Source organism: Xyrauchen texanus, chromosome 40 (assembly GCF_025860055.1).
Source record: "Xyrauchen texanus isolate HMW12.3.18 chromosome 40, RBS_HiC_50CHRs, whole genome shotgun sequence".
Lineage (NCBI taxonomy): Eukaryota > Metazoa > Chordata > Actinopteri > Cypriniformes > Catostomidae > Xyrauchen > Xyrauchen texanus.
The window spans coordinates 17,292,074-17,317,472 of NC_068315.1; the positions used below are offsets into that span (position 1 = coordinate 17,292,074).

The window sequence follows — 25,399 nt, forward strand, 5'->3', positions numbered from 1 at the left end:
TGTAATTTAGGTTATAAACTGGTAATTACAGTTATGCTATGAATGTGGTTTATGAGGACATTTCTAATGTCCCCATAATTTGAATCACTTAAAAAACATACTTAACAATGTTTTATTGAAAATGCAGAATGTTTTTGTGAGGGTTCAGTTTAGAATTGAATATATATAGTTCATACAGTATAAAAATCATTATGTTTATGGAGAATCCTCATAATGATAACTACACCAACATATGTGTGCATGTGTGTGTGTGTGTGTGTGTGTGTGTGTGTGTGTGTGTGTGTGTGTGTGTGTGTGTGTGTGTGTGTACAATATTTAAAAATCTGAGTTCCATACTGTTAGACTTCTCATTACCCCATTGATCTGCATTAGGCTAATTATTCCACCAGCCATCACCAAACCATACACTTCACTCAAATAGCACCCATGTGATAAAATGGGTACTTCCAAAATGTAAATGTTGTGCCAATTTGTTGGCACTCTCCACATAGGGACAATGTCAAGGAGATTGGGGGAAGAAGTTGTTACACAGTCTGGCCGTGAGGGCCCGAATGCTCCGGTACCTCTTGCCAGACGGCAGGAGGGTGAAGGGTATGTGAGGGGTGTCGTCTACAATGCTGGTTGATTTGCGTATACAGTGTTTTTTGTAAATGTCTTTGATGGAGGGAAGAGAGACCCCGATGATCTTCTCAGCTGTCCTCACTATCCTCTGCAGGGCTTTGCGGTCCAAAACGGTGCAAGTCCCAAACCAGGCAGTGATGCAGCTGCTCAGGATGCTCTCAATAGTCTATAACAGTCTATACATTCTATAGAATGTAGTGAGGATGGGGGTTGGGAGATGTGCTTTCCTCATTCTTCGAAGAAAGTAGAGACGCTGCTGGGCTTTCTTGGTGATAGAGCTGGTGTTGAGGGACCAGGTGAGGTTCTCCGCCACGTGAACACCAAGGAATTTGCTGCTCTTGACGATCTCCACAGAGGAGCCATCAATATTCAGCGGAGAACGGTCACTCTGTGCCCTCCTAAAGTCAACAACCATCTCTTTTGTTTTGGCGACATTCAGAGACAGGTTGTTGGCTCTACACCAGTCCGTTAGCCGCTGCACCTCCTCTCTGTATGCTGACTCGTCGTTCTTGCTGATGAGACCCACCACGGTCGTGTCATCAGCGAAATTGACGATGTGGTTCCAGCTGTGCATTGCTCCACAGTCGTGAGTCAGCAGAGTGAACAGCAGTGGACTGAGCACACAGCCCTGGGGGGCCCCAGTGCTCAGTGTGGTGGTGGTGGAGATGCTGTTCCCGATCCGGACTGACTGAGGTCTCCCAGCCAGGAAGAAAATGTGACTCACAGGGTGAACTCAGCTCTTCCCAAGCCGACAGAGACGGTAATGTTACCTTTAAAAGGTAATGCACAATACCATGGCATAACCACACTTGGCTCTTGACATACAAAACTCTAAAGGCAAAGATAAATTCTGCACTCAGATACCATTAAACCCCTCCGGACAATAGGGCAGATCAGATCATATCCAACTGAGTGCAGAGTCATGATGCATGTACAGGATACCTGATACCTCGCAACTGCCAGCCAGCCAACTTATCACAGATATCCTGCCTATATAACTCATGTTATGTTTTTGAAAGTGCAGACTTCTGTGGCAGACAGTGTTGCCAGATTGGGCAGGTTCCTGCCCAATTGAGCTAGTATTAATTTAATTGAAAATTTGGACAGGCTTTGAATTATTTTGGTGGGTTTTAAAATGTATAAAGTTGGGGCCTGGGTATCTCAGCAAGTAAAGATGCTGAAAACCACACCTGGAGTCTCAAGTTCGAATCCAGGGCGTGCTAAGTGACTACAGTCAGGCTTCCTAAGCAACCAGTTGGCCCAGTTGCTAGGGTGGGTAGTCAAGTTGGGTTAAACCTCCTCGTGGTCGCTATAATGTGGTTCATGCTCTCTGTGGGGCGTTTGGTGAGAAGTGCGTGGATGCCGCGGAGAACAGCCTTTAATAATCAGTCTTTTTAATGTTAACGTCTTTATTAACCGACATTAGAAGAGCAGCGCGGGAAACGGAAGAAAATGTGACTCTCAGGGTGAACTCAGCTCTTCCCAAGCCGACAGAGACGGTAATGTTACCTTTAAAATATCCGTTTCATGGGGGGATTTTTATTTGTATTGCCTATACTGTTCAAATTCATTTTAAATGAAAAATCTCATTTTGTCAAACTTTTTCTTATCTCAACGCTTGGGGATATTCCAGGAGGTAGCGGATGCATAACTCAATAGTTGCATATTATGCTCAATGCTAATAATTATATTACCACTCAATGTCTGCTCTGATACTGCGTCTCTCTTAAGACATTGTTGTTCCATGAAGTATAAATAAAACTTGTGGACAATGTAGTATTAAGCGGTGTGTTCGAAGCGTTCAACAATGAATTTACTCATGCACATATCGGCCGGTCACTCACCCCTCGAGGCGAAGAGTATGGGGTCGCTCCGCATCTTGAAGTCAAACGCATCTAACTCGGGGTAGGTAGGGGTGGCAGGCGTCTGTACGACAGCTGCTGTATTTCATTAAAATCCGCCCAACAAGAGCCGTCTCTGTTTCCCCTTCTTTTTCCCTGTGCGAACCAACAGACCACCTCCGCTCGGGAATGCCTAGTTTCCTCTAAAAATTTCCCCACGATCCTGACACAGAACACGTCTGTTCGCCTCTGTTACAGTCTTTGGCGATCCCAGTCAACCGCTGTGCTTTCGAAGGGAAACTGCGAGAAGACTTAAAAGAAAACCTCTCACTTTCTTTCCATGTCGTGCTCGGTGAAAAGTGGAATCTCCCTCTTTTCCCCGCCCTGTAGCCCCACATCTCATATTCCACAGCTGGATAGAGCGTGCGCGTGCGCGTGTGTGTGAGCATGTATTTATCACTTTGTGGGGAACAAATGTCCCCAAAAGGATAGTAAAACACGACATGTTTGAGGTTGTGGGGACACTGTGTCGGTCCCCATGAGGAAAGCTGCTTATAAATCATACAAAATTATGTTTTTTGAAAATGTAGAAAGTTTTCTGTGAGAGTTAGGTTTAGGAGTAGGGTATTATAGAATCAATTCCATGCCACATATATTTGCAAAAATATAAAAGTATTGCAAAATAAAATAAAGTTTTGCAAAACAAAAAAATTGAGCAAACAAAAAAAAAAAAAAATTTAAACAAAAATTAAGTATCACAAACGTAAAATAAAGTATCGAGAGAAAAAAAAAGAAAGTTTTGCAAACAAAAATAAAGAATTGCAAAATATAAATAAAATATAGCAAAAACCAAGATGTAATTAATTGCAAAAATCAATGACTGTTGTAAAAGAAACTAAAGATCTTTTATCCTTTTTTATCTCTGCAACAGATTTTTAGGCAGCAATGATTTTGCCACACATCTTTTTCTTTGCAATGCCTACTAATTATTTTGCAATGCTCCTTTTAATCTGCATTTCCATCACGTGTGAGCTCGTGATACCGTTTTGCCTTTGCGCTTCACTTTTCTGTGCGTTTCACTTTATGGCAATGTTTTGACGTGGGGGTGGAGTCAGGGGATTGGGGCGTGTACAACGGGCTCAATGATGCCTCTCTGGAAGTTACGTCATTAGCTTGAGACACGGATCAAACATCATGGCTGAGCACAGGCATGCAGGTGGATCTCAGGTATATAAAGTTGATTGTTTAAGGAAACTCATTTTAAAATATTCAATGGGGTATAACCCGTCAAGTGAATTTTTAAGACAACGGTTTAATTTTGAAGAAAATGCCTGTACTTTTTGTCAAATTGACAGACAACTGATCATCTTTTTTCTTGTTTTCTTCAAATACTTTTTGGGAAAATATGTCTTATTGGTTGTAATCAAAGATTCACTCACTGCCCACTTTTGCTAGGAAACATGTTATGTTTGGAGTGCTGTTGGACGAGAAAATAAATGAATTTCTTATTAATGCAGTGTTGATACTGGGCAAATTTTTCATTCATATGTCCAAATGTATGAAGACGAAACCTTATTTTTCTGTATTTAAAAGAGAATTGATTTGTAATTTCTTTCCAGCGTTGGAATGTATGAAAAGTAAAAAGGCCCAGAAATTGGCTGGAATAATAAGAGACATTGAGCTCTTAAAAGAGGAATAAAGAGACCCCTCTGTATTTGTATTTTTATTTTATACATTTAATTTATTCATTTTATTTTAACTGATATGTGCCTTGCTTAATACTCATTTACCTGTACTTACCAATGTCATTGTAGATGTACATTCTGTTTTTTTGTTCTGTTCTTGTTGTTCAATAAAAATTTTTTTAAAAAAGTTGATTGTTTCTTTTTATTTAATTAGCATTAAATGTGCTTTAACAGCGTTTGCTTCAGATAAAGAAGTTAGAGATCAGTTAAAGCGGTGGATTTATTACCCATACTCGCTAACATAGCCAGCATCTGCAGTTTATTCTCTCTCAATTGATTGGACTATTGATTGATTCTTATGTTTACTTTATAGATTATAGTTGTCTATACCATAGTATGTTGTCTTCTAAAAAAAATGTAAACTCCATATTTAAAAATATATAAATAGATGTTACAGTATCACTGTTAAAGGAGACAATAAATAGATTACAAATAAAAAGTTAAACGATCGTAACAAATAAGCATCCCAGGAAACGATCTACAAACAATAAAAGAACATCACTTATAATGTTGATTGTGCAAAAGCAAAACAAATTTAACAGATTGATTCTTAAGAGTAGGTGCTGATAACCTGGTTATATCCTGCTGAGTATACTCGAGGCAGAGAAACAGCAGGAGAAAGCTGTTGTTGTTGTTGTTGTTGCTGCTGCTGACCCTGAGCTGCCTGAATATGACCGAAGCTTTGAGTCAGAACACTAATAAGATTCGTCACGACATCTGGATATTCTCTCTGCTAAGTGACATGGCAAATCATTACACGAGATGACCTAGATACACGTACATTTACTGTGAGCATTGTAAGAACTTAAGTAGCTTGTGAACAGGTTCATTGAGCAATGGAGGAGTCAGGAGACAGCGAAGCCGGTTTGAAATCAGCACTTTAATTTCTTTCACGAACATACGACGGTCACCGCCGTAGAAATGTGAACATAAACAAAACAATATCACACTCAGTCTGTGGAGCTTTCTGGATCCTCTCCCTCTCGACACTTGGCGTCCCTTTAAATGTCTTTCTCCGTATCACTACAACAAGACACAGGTGTTAGAGATAATTACAAACCAGGTGACAAGCCTTACCGCTCTCTCTCTCTCCCGCAGACTGACACACGACCACGCCCCCCACGCCACATAGCTGTATAACGCAGGGTTAAGAATACAGGGGATGTGAACATTTTATATTTCAAAACTTTATTTTTAAAGACAGAACACATTCACGTTTGTTACGATCGTTTAACTTTTTATTTGTAATCTATTTATTGTCTCCTTTAACAGTGATAATGTTACATCTAAATATGGATTTAAATATTTTGCAATACTTTATATTTTTGCAAATATATGTGGCATGGAATTGATCCCATAGTGGGGATATAATATAAAGTTTGTACAGTATAAAAACCATTATGTCTATGGAAAGTCCCCATAAAACATGGAGACCAAACGTGTGTGCGTGTGTGTGGAAAAGCACTTTTAAGGAGGATTACATTTATAGTGAGACCAGCAGCAGATTTAGGTTTGGGGGGTGGGGGTGCACGGGTTCTTTTCATCAGGATCTACAGATGTGTCAACAGTCAGAGCATTAAGATACAGTCTAAGTGTGTGCACATGACTAAAAATCATCAGGATATTGTGTCTGAAGACTGATCCATGTATTTGGCCTTGGCACAAACACCAGATGCACTGAATCATTGTGGGGAGAGAATCAAATTGGTATGCAGATATCCAGTCCACCTGAAGCCTGACGCACAGCGGGGAGCAATAATGCTGTTGCATCAGGCTGAGGTTTCATCACAGAGCCTGCATTCCTCACAGTATCATATTTAAAACAGTATCAGTTTTGCGATACTGTACTTATCAGCATTCTGTTTGTTTGTTTGGTTGGTTGGTTAGCTTTCCAGTATAACTTTATCAGATGGGGTATATGTCATATTTAACTTAGTTTACAGATATTTTGCTAAACATACAATACACACTGAAACACTATAAACTTCTTCCTATGGCATTACATCCTTTTCTCTCCCTTTTGGCCTTCAGTCCACTCTGAGATGCCGTTTTTGTCCAAGAAAACAGAGCTTTTGAAAACGCACTCCAAAGTGGATACATTTGAATACACAGTTTTTGCATTGTAGTGTGGACTGTGAAAATGGATATATCTGAAAATGATTAAGTATTTGTTGTCATGTGATGCAGTCATGTGATCTATCCAACCAAAACAATCAAGATGGCGGCCCATGTTATAGTGGCTCTGTTGTATACTCACTTTGATAGCGTTGTTAAAAAATAAATGTTACTTTGTACAACCATCACATTGCGTTCCTTCAAAGGCGAAGGAAAGTTTACTTGGAATTGTTGTCTGGTGACGGAACACAAGGACAATTGCATTTCAGACCGTACATGCGACAGGGATTTTCGCATGTGTAGTAACATGATTTAAGCTTTTTCATACATTTCGGTGTGGACAAGCAACTTTTTGTTTTCAAATGTATCCGGATTAATGTAGATGTAGCCTAAGGTTGTAAATGTTGTACTTTGGAATTATGGTTAAAATGCTATTGATTTTCTTATACATTTGGGCAGGTTAACCATTCGGCCAGGTTTTAAACAATCACTGGGATGGAAATCATTAAACTAATCTGGCATTACTGGTGACAGAAGGTGTCACAAAAGATATTCTCTTTTGAAAGTAAAATACGGTTCCGCTATAGTAATATTGTAGTCATATGACTGCAGTTAAACCATGGTTAATTTGTGTATGGATTTCATGTTTTGAAATGAATGAGAACAATTTGTTTCCTTAAAATATTTGTTCAAAAACATTGATTGGTTTACTTTAAAGATTAGTTTAAAACACGGATTCGTTCATGAATTAAACACCATGGGAAGGTCAGAGAGCACCTGTATCATCACTCTAGTAGACATAAACTACAAGTCCATAAAGCATTGCGAATGACATAACCAAATTAAAAACAAAGGAAAATATAAAACTTTTGATTTAAAGTTGCTGATTATAAATTTTGAAACAATATATTTTAATTATATTGCTAAATATGAAGATATTTACAAGTATATAATTAGTCCGAGGATATTGGAAGACCGATTGCGTCATTCATAGGACGTGATGCCAGTGGGCGGTCGCTGCAGCACTTTTTTGGCATGCTTTGCTCACCACAATTCTCTGATTGGTGGAGTGTTTCTCACTAGGATCATGGGTAGTGTTGTTCTTCACCAGGAATTCCGCTATAAAACACAATTTCTAAAAATAAAAAATTATAATTGATATAAGCAAATAACATCGATTAATAACCTCAGAGATCATGGTAGGTCTGTTTTTAAATGTTTAGAAGTTATCATTAAAACTAATTTGCCTATAGAGAAAATGTATGGGACTTTTATAGGAGGATGTATTTAGACATTTATAAAAAAAAATACACACTTCACCTTTAAAGCTTGGCACATCCTGCATAGGTCAGGGGAAACCTTTACATCATTCCTGACATGCAGAGAGAGTTATGTGAAGGAGATTAGTGGCAGAGAGAGAATAACGTTACGTTGCCACACAGAATTAGATTAAAGAGGCAGTTATAACTGCACAACACAATACAATCATGAGGAGGATACACAGAGTGATACCCTAGAGGAGCTGAGAGGAAGTGTGACAGTGTAGTTTCCTACATCATTGTAACTTCATTATATTTGTGCTAGGGCTGTAACAATACGCAAACTGCAACTGAAATCGTGATACAAACATCCACGTTCCTGTGTCATGGTTCCTGAAGACCGAACCGCGACACACGCCCCTCTCCAAACCCAGAAGTCTGCCAACAGTTACAGATGCAGCCCCTTGAGCTCTTTACACACACTACAATAAAATTCCACTACAACAAAATTCATTTTCTCATTTCACAGTAAACATTACATGTAAATCATGAAATTATTATGGAGGTGGCAGTGAGAGAAGCTGGGTTGTCTCCTCATATTAAGGGTTTTGCACACATTGAATCTTGCTTCGCAAGCAGGATTGCATGCTCCCTGTGTCAGTCGCTTGCTTTGTCACGTGAGAAAAGTCGTGGCTTTCTTTCACCGCAGTGCCACAGCAACAGCTGCTGCTCAAAAGATGCTTGAGATTGCATCACATAATCTTGTCATGGATGTTGTTACACACGATGGAATAGCTCAATGGAAATGCTGGAACGCTATCTCGAGCAACAAGCGGCTATAACGTCAGCCCTCTTGAGCACAGAGGTGCGCAAAAATGCCTGTCAACTCGATACTTTGGATAGCGCCGACATCAGTGATGCAGAAGAAATAGAAAACCTTCTTAAACCGCTAAAAAAAATCACCACGTCCTGTCTAATGAAAAGAGCACCACCCTGTCACTCATTGTGCCCTTAAAAACCCACGATCGAACAGAGCATGACGAGAAATACTCTACAACTATAGCTAACATGAAGATAGCATCCTGCAAAACCTCTCAAGCAGATATACAGAGGAACAGAATTATCTGCTAGAGAGTACTGCCTTGGACCCCAGATTTTGATCGTTGCCCCACTTACTCCCTGAACAACATGAAGAGGTTTTCCTACGGTTGAAGAACAAATCGAACCAGTTACAGTTATGTATGCATTACTAATTTTGTGAAAACCTGTGTATTTGCATTTGTGTGTCACTCCATTTGCATGTTGGTGTACTGTAACTCTAAGTAAGCTAAACAAACCCACAAGCTGTTTGTGTTGAGTTGAACTTACTTGAAGAGAACAATATTTGTTTTAATGTTTTGTTTTTTATTTTTGCACTTTTACTGCTTTAAGAATTTCTCTCTTAGGTGTCAGCTATTTATTAGCTTAATTCTAATTTCATGTTAAAATTCAGTTTTATTGTTCAGTAACACCTAGTCAATTGTTAATTTACATACAGAAGGTTAAAATACATCAAAGAAAGTTATTGAAAATTGTTAATGCTTTGGAAATAAATCTGTTATTTGAATTTGTTTAATTTTTTTAATTTTGTTCAAAATATCGTGATGCATATTGTATCGTGAACCCAGTACCGTGATACATAACGAATCGTGAGCTGAGTGTGTCGGTACACCCCTAATTTGTGCATAAGGGGTGCACAACCCCTTACATGGAGGCGAACTCAAACACCGAGTCAACTGAGCAACAGGAGCAGCTTGAACCAAAGAAAAACACAGTGTCCGTCGTTTGGACACATTTTGGCATCAGTCAAATGTAAACACTGCAGAAAAAACGTTTCAATGACCAAAGGTAATACCACCAATCTGTTTCAAAACTTGGAGCACAATCACATTACCGAATATGAACAGTGAATGGCTCAAAAAAAGAGAGAGACTGAAGTGCAGAGCAACAAGTGCCTCCACAAAGCAGGTGTCAATAACACAAGCATTTACAAACTCTACACAATATGAAAAGGATACAAGATGGAAATAAATAACTGACGCCATTTGTTACTACATCAAGAAGGATATGGCTCCCATAGCTACAGTGGAGCGCAGTTGGTTTAAACACCTCGTTAAAACTCTCAATGAAAGATACACTGTGATCCATCAAAACCATATTTTTCCCAAATTGCACTGCTTCAGATCCTGCCTGAAACATGAAAAGGTAAACATGCTAGTAAGAACCTAGAGTAAATATGTGCATATAGAGTGACAGTACAAGATCACTGAGAGGAAGATCACATGCAACAGCGATCATGAGTCAGCTTCAAATCTATAACGCTATGAGCACACAGCCTGCTAATCCATTAGAGGTGCCCTGTCCAAGCCCTGCTCTTGCTCTTAAAGGTGGGGTATGTGATTTTCATTTTTGACAATTTTTTCAAAATAACTTGAAATCCTATTCCTAACCCACTTACTGGCTGTAAATTAGAAGCACTGAAATGAAAATTAAGCAATTTAATCATCTGTGGAACGGGCAGGACTCGAAAAACTCCAGCCAATCATTTTCAAGACCATCTAGAATCATTGGACAGAAAATGTGTTAATCAAACGGTCGTACCATGCCCCCTCCCCCACCACCCTGGCGCGCGTGTCCGTTAGTGCGCATACTCAAAGCTTCGTGACCCAGTAACAGGAAGCGATTTTATTTATGTATGGAGAATAGAGCTTTTATAGTGCTAGTGGGGTTGTTCCACATTTCTATGAATCCTGTTTTGAATAGAAGACCGCTGTACAGACGCCAGGGCTGGCGATGTTCTTTTATTTTTTACAGTTATGAGAAAATCAGCTCTACACCTTTCAAGAGTGGTATGCGACCCCCTCCTCCTGCTGTGTCAACAATTTGCTCTGAAAAATTGTCTGACAGGTGAATGCACTGTTTGACTAGTGAGTCTAGAACACTGCGCATCTGAGTTTTCAGCTCATGCATGATTCTGGCGTCCATGTTTTTCGAATGGGTGGAGTCAGGGCCAGCGTTGGAGGAGAGAAGGTAGGACCTAGAGTTGTGTATTTTCAAAATCTGCCGGCCGTTTTGCAAATCACATACCCCACCTTTAATCAGCAGTGTTCCATTTACATTTTTGCACATGGCATTATTTAAAATATTTGTTTACAGGAGATGCAAGTTATTTTCTACTTTTTGACAATATTTAAAATAATTTATTTTCTTTGCAAAAAAAGCAAGTTAATTATTTTCTACTTTTTTTTTTAGGAATCTTGCTTTTTACACAAACTGAAATGTGACTTTTTTCATTAGACGTTTTCATTTCAAGCAATGTGTTCTTTTATTTAAATTGTTAGAAATATTCAATACATAACCATAAATAGTTTCAATTATTTTAAAATCACAAAGAGAAGAAATGCACTCTTTCATTAGAAAAAAATATCCCACCTTTAATAGTTGAGCATATTTAAAGGAGTGCAAAAAACTAAAACAAAGCAAAAAACTAAACAAAATAATTGTTCATTAATCGTAATCGAGGTAAAATGTTCAATTAATCGGGATTTTGATTTTAGGTCATATCGTCCAGCCCTACAATATATACAAATTTTACAATTACTGCTTTCTCCATGTGCATTTGCAATTATTCGTTTTCACAAATTCTGTGAGAAGCAACTGCATTCAGGGTCAGTGAAGACATATTATGGGTGAATTCGAAATTATATTTTTCCACCCTTGAAGGGCAGGAAGGAAACACCACACGAAGGGGCATTCCGCACAAAAGTGAGCAACTCAACCCCTCCACAAAGGGCCCTTTCACAAGGACATTAGTGGATGCGATGGTCACTTCAAGGAAGTAATTTTACCGTTTATGATCACGTGACCCAAGGTGGCCCAAGAATTCAAATTCATTTATAAATGTAAGTAGAAATATACAAATATATATATATATATATATATATATATATATATATATATATATATATATATATATATAAAATGTATATTATCTGCTGCCTCTCTCTTCAGGCTAAACCGATGCAGAAGCACTCAAGATGTCACATAGAGGTTCAGAAACCGTGTCCAATCAAATGCTTTTTTCAAATGCCGAACCAAAACGGACCATTCCCCTACATCTGCTCAGCCTGCCTGCCTGGCTGTGTTCTAACTGGTGCTGATAATGCCTTTGAAGGGAACACAATCCATGCTGTAGGTTTTTCAAAACAGATTTTCAAAAAATAATAATACTGTCTTTGAAGGGAATAGGGCATAATCACTTGTGAATGGGACAAGGCAACGTGGGAGCTGGACGCAAGAGAAGTTGCTGGAGTTTATTTATATTTTGTGTGCAGCTGGAGGTTTCTTGGGATTTACAGCACCAGTTAGTGTTCTTTATTCTATCTGCTTAGTGTATTGTAACTCAAAACATAGATATATTCTCTTTTACTCGTTTGTTTTTTGTTATTCATCTGACAAAACAGCTCCAGCATCGTCCAAAGCAAAGACCGCATTGTGATGTGTTTATGGGCTGGTTATGGATTAGTGCTGTCAGATCATAGTTTGGTTCAAAAAGTCAGTCGAAAAGCTGGCCAGTATTGTGATCGGCTCTCAAGCTTCCCCTGTAAGCAGCTCATAAGAGCATAGTGGAATGGGGTGTGTCTGTAAACTAAAGCCTATTGACTATTTTTAAAAGTGCTGTCAGAGTCAGGGTCAAAATAAAAGTTACGAGTCGATTGACATGTCCCGCCCCCACTTCCTGTTTCATTAGGAAATACATCAAAACACCAAATCGAACAGTGCTTGTCAAAGCACTTCTCGGGGCCTTTAAGTGTAGTTTTGGCATTTTCCTGCAAGTGTCTGCTTAAACCTGTCTCTTATACAATGCTCTTAGCTCATTACAATTAGGTACTCCACAGCACTCACATAAATCTACAAGCATTTTCAAGTACTACTTAAGTTACGATGGCTTTGGGAAACTTGCTGCAAAACTAAGATGAATTATAAGATGTAACAGGGTCAATCTTTTCTCCTACTAATGGCAGATGGAGAGAGTGTTTGGAAAACCTATTTGAAAACAGTGATTATTTTTGCAAATTCTGTTTGATAATGCCGAAACACTTGATAAACTTAGCTCTGCTTTTTTCATAACAACTTGGCTTATGAGGTTTTTGGGAAAGAGGCTCAGCTCTGACATGGAATGATATGACATATATTACTATCTATCAAATGCCATGAGGCAACATCTGAACCAAGGAGTTAGCAATAAGATAATTGACTATTGGCTGGTGAAGCGAAGTAGCCATTCAGCTCAGTTCTAATGAAAGGAATACAAATATTGTGGGTAGTAATAGAGGGAAAACAATATAATTTTTTTTTTTTTTTTTTTTGTCAGAAGTTAACCACAGTCACAATCTAAACTTTGATTAGTCCATTATCCACCTCTCCCCAGCTACTGACATGCCTGTCAAACAGAAAACAATTATGTGAGACCCCTCTGACATGACTTTAAAGCAGGTTGGAGGCCCTGTACTGGTAGACTGTTAGCTGTGAGGAGGGAATGTTAAAAAACAAAACACATAACTAATGAACCATTAAGAAGCCCAGTAACCAACGGAATGACTGCTTCCTCTCACAAGTTCCACTGCAAGGCATACATTGCTGAAAAGGCTGTTTTGTCAGAGCTGAATTCAAGGTCTTTAGAAGTGAATAGAATGTGACTGTGTCAGTCATCAATGCTTATGTGTTTCTTTGTTTCCAATGAAAGTTTTTCTTCCATTTTCACTGAAACATCTCATTTCTAATGTGGTTAACCTCAATGGCAAAATACTCAAGTCAAATTGTTTGTGTCTGCACACCACCTGCAAGATAGTTTGTGATTACAAGACCCCAGAATTAGACTGTAGTTGTCTGGGGCAGAAGTAATAGATTGAATACCATGGGCAAATTAATTTGAATTCTCAAGAGTCCTGACTCAATCATAGTAACTATTTTAAAAACTAGCATTTCTAATCAGTGCACTGAATGAACCCTGGGACTTAGTTACTTTCAGCTCTTAAACTCTAAGGACCTCTTTAAATGCTGGATGATATTTTTCAGAATTTTTGGAATGCTGGCAAGTATTTTTGATTCATCTGAATCCAATGAATATCAGCTCTGCAATCTGCACCCCATCTCAGTATCCAAACAAAAGTGATTAAGATATCAAAGACAATTGGCTGTCCACTAAAGCACAAATTATACTTCAGCCAGATGTGGACACTCACACATGACACAAATCTCGTCATCAGCAGAGTGCTCGAGCACTGAACGCGCACAGCTTGATTTTTCTAACTGTGTGTCTTTGAACGCACAGAATGTGTATGCGCCTGTATTTATTTGCACTAATTAGTGGGTACAGAAGGTGGCAAACCTAACATTTGAGCCATTGTATTCACAAAGAAGAACTAGAAGATGTAATCGCTAGTAAACAACAGTAGACGAAGGTAAAAACATCATCAGTGTTTGTGCATGTCAAGAATGCGTGTGTGTGGGGAGGTCAGGAAATCCCTTTGATAACTCCAGTTTGAAGTGTTACGTCCAGAGACGTATTCCTAATGGTTGGTCTTAACTGTGTTTTCTTTAATGTGTTTGTGTGCTTTTTTCCTCTGTTTTTCCTTTGGCTCCTCTCACTCAATCTCAGGTAACTGATTGTCTTCAGCTGTGCCTGCTTACCAGTCCAGACAGAGGTAGCATAAAAGCAGAGAAGAAACTGCCAGCGGGGAAGAAACATTCCCACAAGAGCTTTCTCTAGAGAGCATTGTCTTTGTCTTGCACATCTTGTTGTAGCAGTTTGCAATCTAGTTGTTGAACATGATAACAGCTTAACTTTCTACACGTGGTATTGTATCACTATCTTTATTTGATTTGTTGCGAGTATCTAACATATATTATTTTATGTTTATATGGAAGCTGTAGGGAGGTGGGTGCCATTTTTGTTGTACTCAGTTTTCTCCTGTTTTGGGGCTAGGAAGGGAGCTAGAGTATTATTGTGTTATTAATTTTTCTTTTCTTTGTAGCTTAATAAGAGGTTTACTACTTCAGTTAGGTTTGTTATTTTGGCCTTGCCCTCTCCTGAAGCCATTGCTTCCCTTTTCTTGTTTATTACAATACCTTGTCCTTATTTCTTTAACTGTATATAAATACCTTGACAGTAATTTGTTTGCTTGTGGTGCTGTGGCAGTGCTCAGACTAATGCTCTTTAAACTTTTTTTTTTTTTTTTTGTTGCGTCCGTTTATACCCCGAGACTTATTTCGAGACGTAACAGAAGGAATTTAAATCCATCTTTATGGGTCTAAACTCCTGAAGATGCCACTCAAGATCTGATCAGCTGCACGTGCTCCAAATGAATGTAACCCGTTAAAAATTCGGAAACTGATATAAACATCTCCGTTACTATTGTCATCCATCATGCATGTGCTGCATTCGCCGGCTTATGACCGTAACTTGTTTCGGCATGCGCATGTTGATGAACGGTCTCCTTTCTTTTTACTCATAATAAAGCGTGAGTTACATGACCTATCAAAACATATATACATGAGTAGGCTATATAGTAGAATCAAAGGTCCACCACTCCTTTTGCCATAATGATTCAGATGTATTGCTAATTATTGATTTGTTCTGTGACGTGTTTCAAGTGAACTGCATGATCTATAGCCAACATTTGGCAAGCGATCATTATGACAAACTTTGTGGGTTGAATTGTAATGATATAATATTTCATATTGCTGATCTACTCAGCATGTACCGCTAATGGGCGCGTGCATCTCTACCTGCAGGGGTTTGTGTTTATCCATATAAATTTGATATACAAAGTACATTATAGATAAACGTGATCATTTATATAGGATTGAATTCTAGATAATGTTCTAGGAAGACTTGGTTAATAAAATTAATACCTAAATGGGCTAAGAAGTATTTAGCAGTTTTCTTATTTTATTCTATTATTTATGAACATCTGGGTTTATTAGATTTGAATTTATTTTAGATTTATACCATGTTGACAAACATGTTGTGCATTTTTCTTGCACACCTTTTGTTTCCTTTAATGAAAATGACTTTGATTTCTCTAGCAATGTAGTCTTGCATTTTAAGAAAGAACATGTAATTTGAATCATGTTGAGTACATTTAAAAGTTGAAAAATGGAATTGTGAATTGTCCATAACTTTGAAAAAAAGTTGCAGTGTTGACCAGGTTATCTCTTTTAATAATACCAAAGCATATTTGGTGCTTTGGACACTCTCCCAGGGGGGCGTGAGTAGGCTACGATGGAAGGGGAAAAAAAACGGGAAAAAAAATTATTTTGGGCACATTTTTTTTTATCACTAAACTACTGTCATAAAAAGTTATAGTTTTGTATATACACATCACTCCTGAATAAAAATTAAAACGTGTTTGGACTGATTTAAAAAAAAAGTTTTGAACAAATTTGATTGGTTTGTCGATAGTGAGCGCAAATGCAGGTGATAAGCATCAGCGGTTTCATTAAGCGATCATTGAGTCGTTCATTCAAACGATTCGTTCAAATGGCCAATTCATCAAGAATGAGACAGATGTTTGTGAATGGGTCATTGAATCTTTGACTCAACCGATTCGTTCACAACACTGAATCATTCAAAGCATGATTGAGTATTGCTGTGAGATGCGCTATGCTAAATAAATAACAATACATTGTTGTAACAGCAATATCTCCAAGTTTTGTTTTTCACTGTAAAAATGTCATGATTTGCCAATGCAAAGAGAGTGCCGCCACCTTTTCCCCCACTTCAAGCACTGATTATAACACAAACAAATCATCCTCCTGGCGCCTTTTTTTTTTGTCAAAAGCGACAAATCCAGCGACTTTTGTGGTGTTTGGAGACTCGAAAGCACGAATCACTCTGCAGTTAGTCTACTGTGCTCAACGAACAGCGGGTGCTGCCGTGAGCCCCTCTCCCGGGCCGTCCAAAAGCACTCACAGGCGGTCAGTCTGTCAGTAGCCTCGCGCAGCAGTCAGAGCAGAGAGGAGACACACACACCCCTCCGCGTCCAGGCTGGAAATGAATCGCGCATGGCCGCCGCCGTTCCTGCCCTGGCTTACAGAGCGGGGTATAAATGTAAATGTTCACTCACTCTCACACAAAAATAAATCACTGCATTTAAATTGACTCACGACATAGCTTTCCATTCACTCTAGTCTAGTCTCTTGCCAAGTTCGCTTGTGCCAGCTCTCGCTAGTCTTATCTATCTCGATTTACATAGGCCTTTACTACAAAACCCCAACAGTCTTTTTAAAGACTAAACCCACAAACATTCTTTTTTAAGATTAGATTAAATCTCAGCCCTAGCCAGTAGTTTTTTTTTAACTGCTAGGCAGTAGCTACACTTAGCTAAAACTACCCACACGACATGCATGGTCCATCGCGAAGCACTAGCTGCTAAAAAAATGCCGGTTCTCTTTGACTCCGTGCTGAACCAATCCGTGAAAATAATAAATCTCATCAAATCACGGCCGCTAAACTCTCGCTTGTTTGGGGTCCTCTGCCAGGAGATGGGGTCAGGGCACGAACAGCTGCTTCTGCACACTGAAGTTCGCTGGCTCTCCAGGGGGCAGGTGTTACAGCGGTTGTATGAGCTGCGAGAGGAGGTGAAGTGGTTTTTGACAGAAATCAGATCAGATCTGGCGAAGCATCTGGATGACACTATGTGGCTTGCGTCTCTGTCCTATTTGGTCGATATATTTGACTGCTTGAATGGCCTCAACCTGTCTTTGCAAGGCCGCGAAACTCATATTTTGCTCCTTGCAGACAAAGTGCACGCCTTCACACAAAAACTAGACCTCTGGCATGGCCGCATCAGTCGAGGGAACTGCGACATGTTCCCCAGCCTTGCAGACTTTATCACTGATGCAGGCACGTCACACGATTTCTCCTCCCTATTTCAATCAGTGTCTGAGCACCTGTCAGCAATGAGAAAACAATTTGCGACGTACTTTAAAGAGGATTATCGCTATTTTGTGTGGGTTCGAGATCCGTTTGTGTGCACAGCAAACGAGCTATCAATTGATATGCAGGAACAGCTTATTGAGCTGAAGAGTGACAGTAGACTGAAGGAACTCTTTAGCTCCTGCCCTCTTTCGTCATTCTGGGCAGCATTGATGCAGGAATACCCTGAACTCTGTGACGTCGTCTTGAAGATCTCTTTCCTTTCGCGTCGACATATTTGTGTGAGGCAGGATTCTCAAAAATGACTGCACTCAAAACGAAATACCGCAATCGTGCACAAATCGAGGATGATTTGAGGCTATGTTTATCAAACATTGAGCCAAGAATTGAGGATCTTTGCAAGGCAAAGCAGGCTCAGGTCTCACATTAACATCACCTACCAGCAACCTTCTGTAAAAAATGCAGATGATGCCTACTATTAGGCCTAGTAATAATAACAATAATAAAGCATAAATTAATATCAGAGGTCTGGTGCCAATTCCCAATTATAGCAATAGCCTAGTAGTGATAATAGGCCTACTACTACTCATAATAATAATAATAATAATAATAATAATAATGCCTGCAAACTCACATTAGAAGTCTGGTGCTACTGCCAATAATAATAATAATAACAACAATAAAGCGGGGGGCACTGGGGCCCCAACTGCAATGAACCAGCTTTGGGGGGGCCCAGCTTGCAAAAGGTTGAGAACCCCTGCTTTAAATGATTTGTCCCTTTTACTTCCTACTGTTTGAATTACTCTGTCTTAGCACCACCCTGTAATGTCCATAATGCAAAACAAAAGAGCATACACTCAATACCATAAGAGCATCAAACTCAGTGGCAAAAACTTTGGCAGCATTTGACTGGTCGCTCTACAGTGTTTCAGTGTGCAGTTTTCCCCTGAAAAGATATCACATGTGCACTTGTGGAAAGTTAAACTAAACAACGCACACACACACACACACACACACACACACATACACAGGCAGTAAATATGAATAATGTAAACTGACATCAAAAGTGATGAATCATAGTCAGATTTGTCATTACGTGCCATTTGGGGCAGAATGCATATAGTTTTACTATTTACTGCACTTTGTGGCCATGAATTGCAGCAGTTTAATCACACACCAGTGCTGTCAGAACAATGAATGAACAAGAGAGCAAGGTGCTGAAATAGACAGTCTGCAAGCATCTGAAATAAAGACAAGCAATTCGACTCGGCATGCACAGACTAACTTTCATTGCTACAAATTTAAAAGTCCCAAAAAAATTACATATTTTTTCATCTTGACAAAATAAAAAACAATCCTATTGTGGCAGGGCGGAGGGCGGGTTAAGGTCGTGATTCTACACAGCCGGTCCCTTATCAGGCTATTCAAGCCTCCGAGAGGGATAAAGGCCAACTGCGGAGAATTGTGCGGGAGAGATTGTCCATCATTTGTGTGTTTGTTGTCTTTTAAGTTTATAATTAAAATATTGTTTATAGAATCAAGCCGGTTCTCGCCGCCTCCTTTCCATTGACTGCTTTACACTGGTGCCGAAACCCGGGAGGGAGGAGGGATACACCGTAGTAGAGTTCTCGCCACTACCGTCCACCCCAACGGAGCAGCCGCGGCCATCTGCCGGGGGATGAGGAGCCTAGCCGCCTGGAAGTGGACAATGGCCGCCAACCGCGAAGGGGGGAAGGGACTCCTAATCGACCGCCTGGAGCGGTCAGGGCCGCTGCCAGGGGCGGAGGAGTCCCCTACCAGCCGCTGAAACGCGGCGGGGTCTGAGACCGCCAACCGCGAGCGGGGAAGGGCTCCCTGCCGACCGCCTGGAGCGGGAGAACCGCTGCCAAGGGCAGGGGAGACCCTTCCCCGAGAACGCCGCTGTCGTCCGTTAGAGGGTGGAGGAGTGGCCGAGGAACAAGCTACGGTGTATCGGAGAACTGGCGAGTACGTTTTTTTTTTTTTTCATCTCTCTCTCCTCTCTCTCTCTCACTGCCGCTCCGCGTTGGCCTATTCCCTCTCGTTTAAATTTTAGTGTTTTTTGGGGGGTACTACACTGTTACAGGAAGTAGCCCCCCATTTTTATTATTTCTGTTTCCCTCCCCTTGTCTCCTCCTTCATCCAGGTGGACGGGGATGACCTGCCGGCAGACGGGGTTCGGGCACGCCCTCCCCCAGGGAAAGGGGGGGGGGGTGTACGTCATGCCGAGGGCTCCCCTGCCTGAGAGAATGAGGGAGGAATGTGGCAGGGCGGAGGGCGGTGCCGGGTTGTGATTCTACACACCCAGTCCCTTATCAGGCTAATCAAGCCTCCGAGAGGGATAAAGGCCGAATGCGGAGGATTGTGCAGGAGAGAGAGATGGTTTACAGACATGTCCGTCATATGTGTGTTTGTTGTCTTTTAAGTTTAGAATTAAAATATTGTTTATAGAATCAAGCCGGTTCTCGCCTCCTCCTTTCCATTGACTGCTTTACACCTATATAAAAAAATTATAATAATCCTTTCTTGTGAAAATGTGTATTTAAATAATGGCACTTCAGTCTCAACAAGTGAATCCACAGAAAACACAAATAGCAGAGTCTATGTACAGCACTCAAAACCTAATGAATAAAGTTCTGCTTGTGGATACACACTGTAGTTGCTACTACATGCCTAAAATGAAACTGGATCTTTAAAAGATTTGAAATCACTAACCTGGCAATTCCAGTGATTATTTAATCTCAAAAGCGCTTGTTGTATCAAAGTGTAACCTTGTAAACAGAACTCTGTCTACAGGCAGAGTGAGACAATGTCCTGCATGCTTTTGCTCACTGAAGTTCTGTCAAAACAGCCAATCAGATTGGCGCTTATTAGATCGAGAAAGCTTTTTAAAGTTTTGTGCACCATACATCAGATAGGAGGTTGGGTTAGGGGGCACCCAATTAAGAAACCATTCTGCTTCGATACAAAATGTATTTGGCCCTTCATCCCAGATATGTTTCCACTGCTTTTTTTATCTGGTTCTCCCTCAAATACTGAACACCGCAATCACATACAAATCCTCAAAGTCCATGGCTGACATCATACAGTCCTATATTTTCTTGGATCCAGGCACTTTCTATCAGATGATTTTGATAAATGTTTCAGCCAGACTCAGCCAGAACCACAGACATTGATTTCCATCAGACCACAGGGAGGAAGTCCCCTGGAGACCTAACAGCATATACAGTATTTGTGCAGAGTGCTGATTTAGGATCAGATTTACACATTTTTTACCGGGGTTAAGCTAAGTAGAGCTAAGAAGCAGCTCTCATCCAGAGACGGCATTCTTGATATGTGATCTTGTATAGATGAGCCCTGGCCTCTCACAACAGAGAAATGAACCCAGACTTGATATATTGTCCATCTTTTCAACAAAGTATACAAAATGATACAGTAAAATACAGAGAAGAGAGCACTGCTGACATGGCCATGCAGACATGAGAGTTACTTTTTGTTATCTGTAAAAACTCCAACATGCATGCTCGCACTACTTCAGACCATTTAGATTGCTATACGAATGCGGAACAACACAATTGAGAAGGATATCATATTGTGAAAGTGAAAACAGTGAAGTTCATGTGAGTTACAGTGCCAGCCACAGAGTATATAGAGTACGCAGTTAGAGCAGGGCCAGAGGGAAGGTGAGAGTATGTGATTGCAAGGGAAGGAAGGATAAAGAGAATGACAGGAGGATAATGAAGTAGTTGAGTGATGAATAGAATGTAAGACCTCCACCTCACTTGCCAGACACAAATTACCAAGCCACGCCCCTGCTGTCAGAAAGCTGGCCAATCAGCTTTAAACATCCAGCCATCAGCCCCAAATATCCACACTGATCAGTGTCATCTAGGTAGAACTTTGACTCAAATAAAAGATGGCTGGATACAAAAGTTATCTTCTGACAGAGATGTCCAGCCTGATGTGTTATGTTGTTTTATGTTTTCACACTAAAATGCTGGTTATAAAATACTGCCTGCTTTGTTAAACTGATAATCCATTAGCAATACATCTCTTTAATAACCGAGGCCTGAGTGGCTCAGGCTCTCTATTTCTTGATCTTTTTATTTTATTGTGAAACAATATTGGGAGCTTTTCATATTTCACATTTCACTCTTTGAAGGTCGTTGTGAAGAAGGTTCACCTAACTGGCCCATTTATTAACAGGTAGATTGTTTTGTATTGCCTTTGTTGTGTTTTTATTTATTAGTTAGTTGTGGTTTGTTTTTCTGTGGTTGCCTTTTAAGATTCTCGCTTGGCGCTGATAAAATGTGCTCGCGCAAAAAAAAATCCCATAGACTTATATTACAGGAGGGACACATACTTTCACATAAAGTAGTGACCAGAATGACTTTGACACTTGAAGGTGGTCTCTTTTGATTTGGGCCAGTAAGCAGCCACCTAACAACCACTCAGAACAACCTAACAACCACATAGCAATGCATTTAAATCAAATAAGAACAAGTAACACAAAGTTTTTTGTGTTACTTTTTTGTTCTGTTTAATATACATTTTTTGTTACTTTTAACAGGTATATTGTTTTTGTTTTATGTAATAAAGCATGTGTGTCACCATGTATTCTTCTGATGATTTTCTGGTCTCTCTTTGTAAACTGTTACCTCATTCCTTTCTTTTTGTTTTGGATTTTTAAACTAGGCAAATGTCTACTCATTGTCTGTGAAGAAAGCATGGGAGGCGGAGGTTCAGTGAGCAGCCTATGGCAGTGCTGGACAGCACAACTGAGAAGACAGATTATGGAACAAGCGTTCCAAAGAAACATCTGCAAAGCTTCAAGTGTAAGAGTGCTGAATGACAGCGACAACAAACAGTTATCATAAACACACTGGAAAAAAGGGAGAGGGGGAGATGAGAAGTGGAGAAGAGGGGATGATGGGGTGGGTGTTGACGTAACTCACTCTCTTGAATTCTTTCTCTCACATACATTTTATCGCTCACTCACCGCAGAGACACAAAATATACAGTTACACACATCAAAACAGATGCATTTACATGTATCACATTCTCTTTATTACAGGGTTAGCCAGTGGTGATGTGCAGTTGTTGATCCCTAACTCTGTTGTGAAGATATCATATGTAGGAGAGGTGTGTGAATATGTTTGTTTGTTTGTTTGTTTGTTTGTTTGTTTATAGTCATAATGTTCAAACCATTTATTAATAACTTAAAAAACATTTACTTAAATGGCGTTCAAGGACAATATCACATCTAGACAATGTAAAGCAGCAATTGCCTCTTTGCATGTTTCTGTTCATCTACATTGTGCGGTTTAGTCCCAGAGAGAATGCCATAATTTTACTGCTCACATCTCTGAGAGAGTTCTGCTTTGAAAATTTGCATGACCACAAAGACAGGAGATTTACAGAAACCTCAGAAAGAAGCTGCTGCTAAAGGTGCAATAAGCATGCATGCATATACAGACACCGGAAATGGAGCTTTATGGAATTTCCTTTGGATCAAATGAACCACCTGTTTCAACACAAAACGTAACAGCAAAACACTGAAGATTGCTGTCTTTGGAACAGTCATTGTTTCATCCACATAAAGGGAGCAATGGTCAGTTGAGAGCGCTATGGTGAAAGCAACTTGGCTGTACCATTCTGTAAGGAATGACCAGCTTTTTCCCTGAATGAGCTGTTTTGGGTATGTACAAGTCTGTTGAATGTGTGTGCATTTGGCTTTAATCAAGAGCAGTTAAAATTGAAATTTTGCAAAGGCAGTTACTCCAAGACATTCTTTTTTCATATTTACAGAATTGTTATATGATCTTCTGTTTAAATGTGCTATAAAACACAAATTAACATACCTTGACATCATGGTGCATTGGCAGAACATGAATGGGGGGATGTTGCACTTAGTAGTATTTAGGGGCACAGTCGGTGTTCTGGTTAATACAACTATTAATGTATCACAACAGAGCATGCATGCATTAAAAATGACTACAGAATTCATTAACAAAAGATTTTTCATACATGACAAAGGTCGTCTTCTCTGATAAACCTTTTTCAAATTATTATTTTTTAAATGAACCTTACAGGCAGCACCAAACTACAGCAGTCCTGACAGATCTCCTTAAGCCATTAATAAACTAACTAGAAAAAGTTCGTCGAGACAAACTTTAAGTTGGCTTGTGAAAGTTTGGACCAGAAAGTTTGAAGTTTAAAGTAGTTTGAAGTTTAAAGTAGTTTGAAGTTTAAATTAGTTTAAAGTTTAAATTAGTCTAAAGTTTAAATTAGTCTAAAGTTTAAATTAGTTTGAAGATTAAATTAGTTTGAAGTTTAAAGTAGTTTATAGTTTAAATGAGTTTAAAGTTTAAATTAGTTTAAAGTTTAAAGTAGTTTGTAGTTTAAAGTAGTTAAAAGTTTAACTTAGTTGCTAGATAGATAGATAGATAGATAGATAGATAGATAGATAGATAGACACTCAGATAGATAGATAGAGAGATAGATAGATAGATATTTACACACGTTTTTAGCATGTTTTAGCACTTCGCTAGGCGATGCTAGCATGTGTTAGCATGATGCTACCACGTTTTTAGCATGTTTTAGCACTTCGCTAGGCGATGCTAGCATGTGTTAGCATGATGCTAGCACGTTTTTAGCATGTTTTAGCACTCCGCTAGGCGATGCTAGCATGTGTTAGCATGATGCTAGCACGTTTTTAGCATGTTTTAGCACTTCGCTAGGCGATGCTAGCATGTGTTAGCATGATGCTAGCGACGCTTTTAGCATGTTTTAGCGACTTCGCTAGGCGATGCTAAGCATGTGTTAAGCATGATGCTTATCACGTTTTTAGCATTTTTTAGCACTTCGCTAGGCGATGCTAAGCATGTGCTAAGCATGATGCTTATCACGTTTTTAGCATTTTTTAGCACTTCGCTAGGCGATGCTAAGCATGTGTTAGCATGATGCTTTATCACGCTTTTAGCATGTTTTAAGCACTTCGCTAGGCGATGCTAAGCATGTGTTAAGCATGATGATAAAGACGTTTTTAGCATGTTTTAAGCACTCGGCTAGGCGATGCTAAGCATGTGTTAGCATGATGCTGATGACGTCTTTAACATGTTTTAACGACTTCGCTAGGCGATGCTAGCATGTGTTAGCATGATGCTACCACGCTTTTAGGATTTTTTAGCACTTCGCTAGGCGATGCTAAGCATGTGTTAGCATGATGCTACCACGTTTTTAGCATGTTTTAAGCACTTCGCTAGGCGATGCTTAGCATGTGTTAAGCATGATGATAAGCACGTTTTTAGCATGTTTTAAGCACTTCGCTAGGCGATGCTTAGCATGTGTTAACATGATGCTAGCGACGTTTTTAGCATGTTTTAACACTTCGCTAGGCGATGCTTAGCATGTGTTAGCATGATGCTTAGCACGTTTTTAGCATTTTTAGCGACTTCGCTAGGCGATGCTTAGCATGTGTTAAGCATGATGCTTATCACGCTTTTAGCATGTTTTAGCGACTTCGCTAGGCGATGCTTAGCATGTGTTAGCATGATGCTTACCACGTTTTTAGGATTTTTAGCACTTCGCTAGGCGATGCTTAGCATGTGTTAGCATGATGCTTACGACGTTTTTAGCATGTTTTAGCGCTCGCTAGGCGATGCTTAGCATGTGTTAGCATGATGCTTATCACGTTTTTAGCATTTTTAGCACTTCGGCAGCGATGCTTAGCATGTGTTAACATGATGCTTATCACGTTTTTAGCATGTTTTAAGACTTCGCTAGGCGATGCTAAAATGTGTTAGCATGATGCTTACC

General features: G+C 39.7%; 1 protein-coding gene across 3 annotated transcripts in view; it reads right to left on the minus strand.

The window, feature by feature from the left end:
* The window catches only part of LOC127633290 (actin filament-associated protein 1-like), a 117,097-nt gene that overhangs the window by 56,926 nt on the left and 34,772 nt on the right, over window positions 1–25,399 (minus strand). For 2 of the 3 annotated variants that reach the window (XM_052112296.1, XM_052112294.1), the window contains exon 1: window positions 2,466–2,826. The exons of the other annotated variant lie outside the window; for it this stretch is intronic. In XM_052112296.1, coding sequence (XP_051968256.1) covers window positions 2,466–2,499 — 34 coding nt within the window. In that variant the 5' untranslated portion in view covers window positions 2,500–2,826. Of the gene's footprint in view, window positions 1–2,465; window positions 2,827–25,399 lie in introns of those variants that run through there. 3 annotated transcript variants of the gene reach the window in all.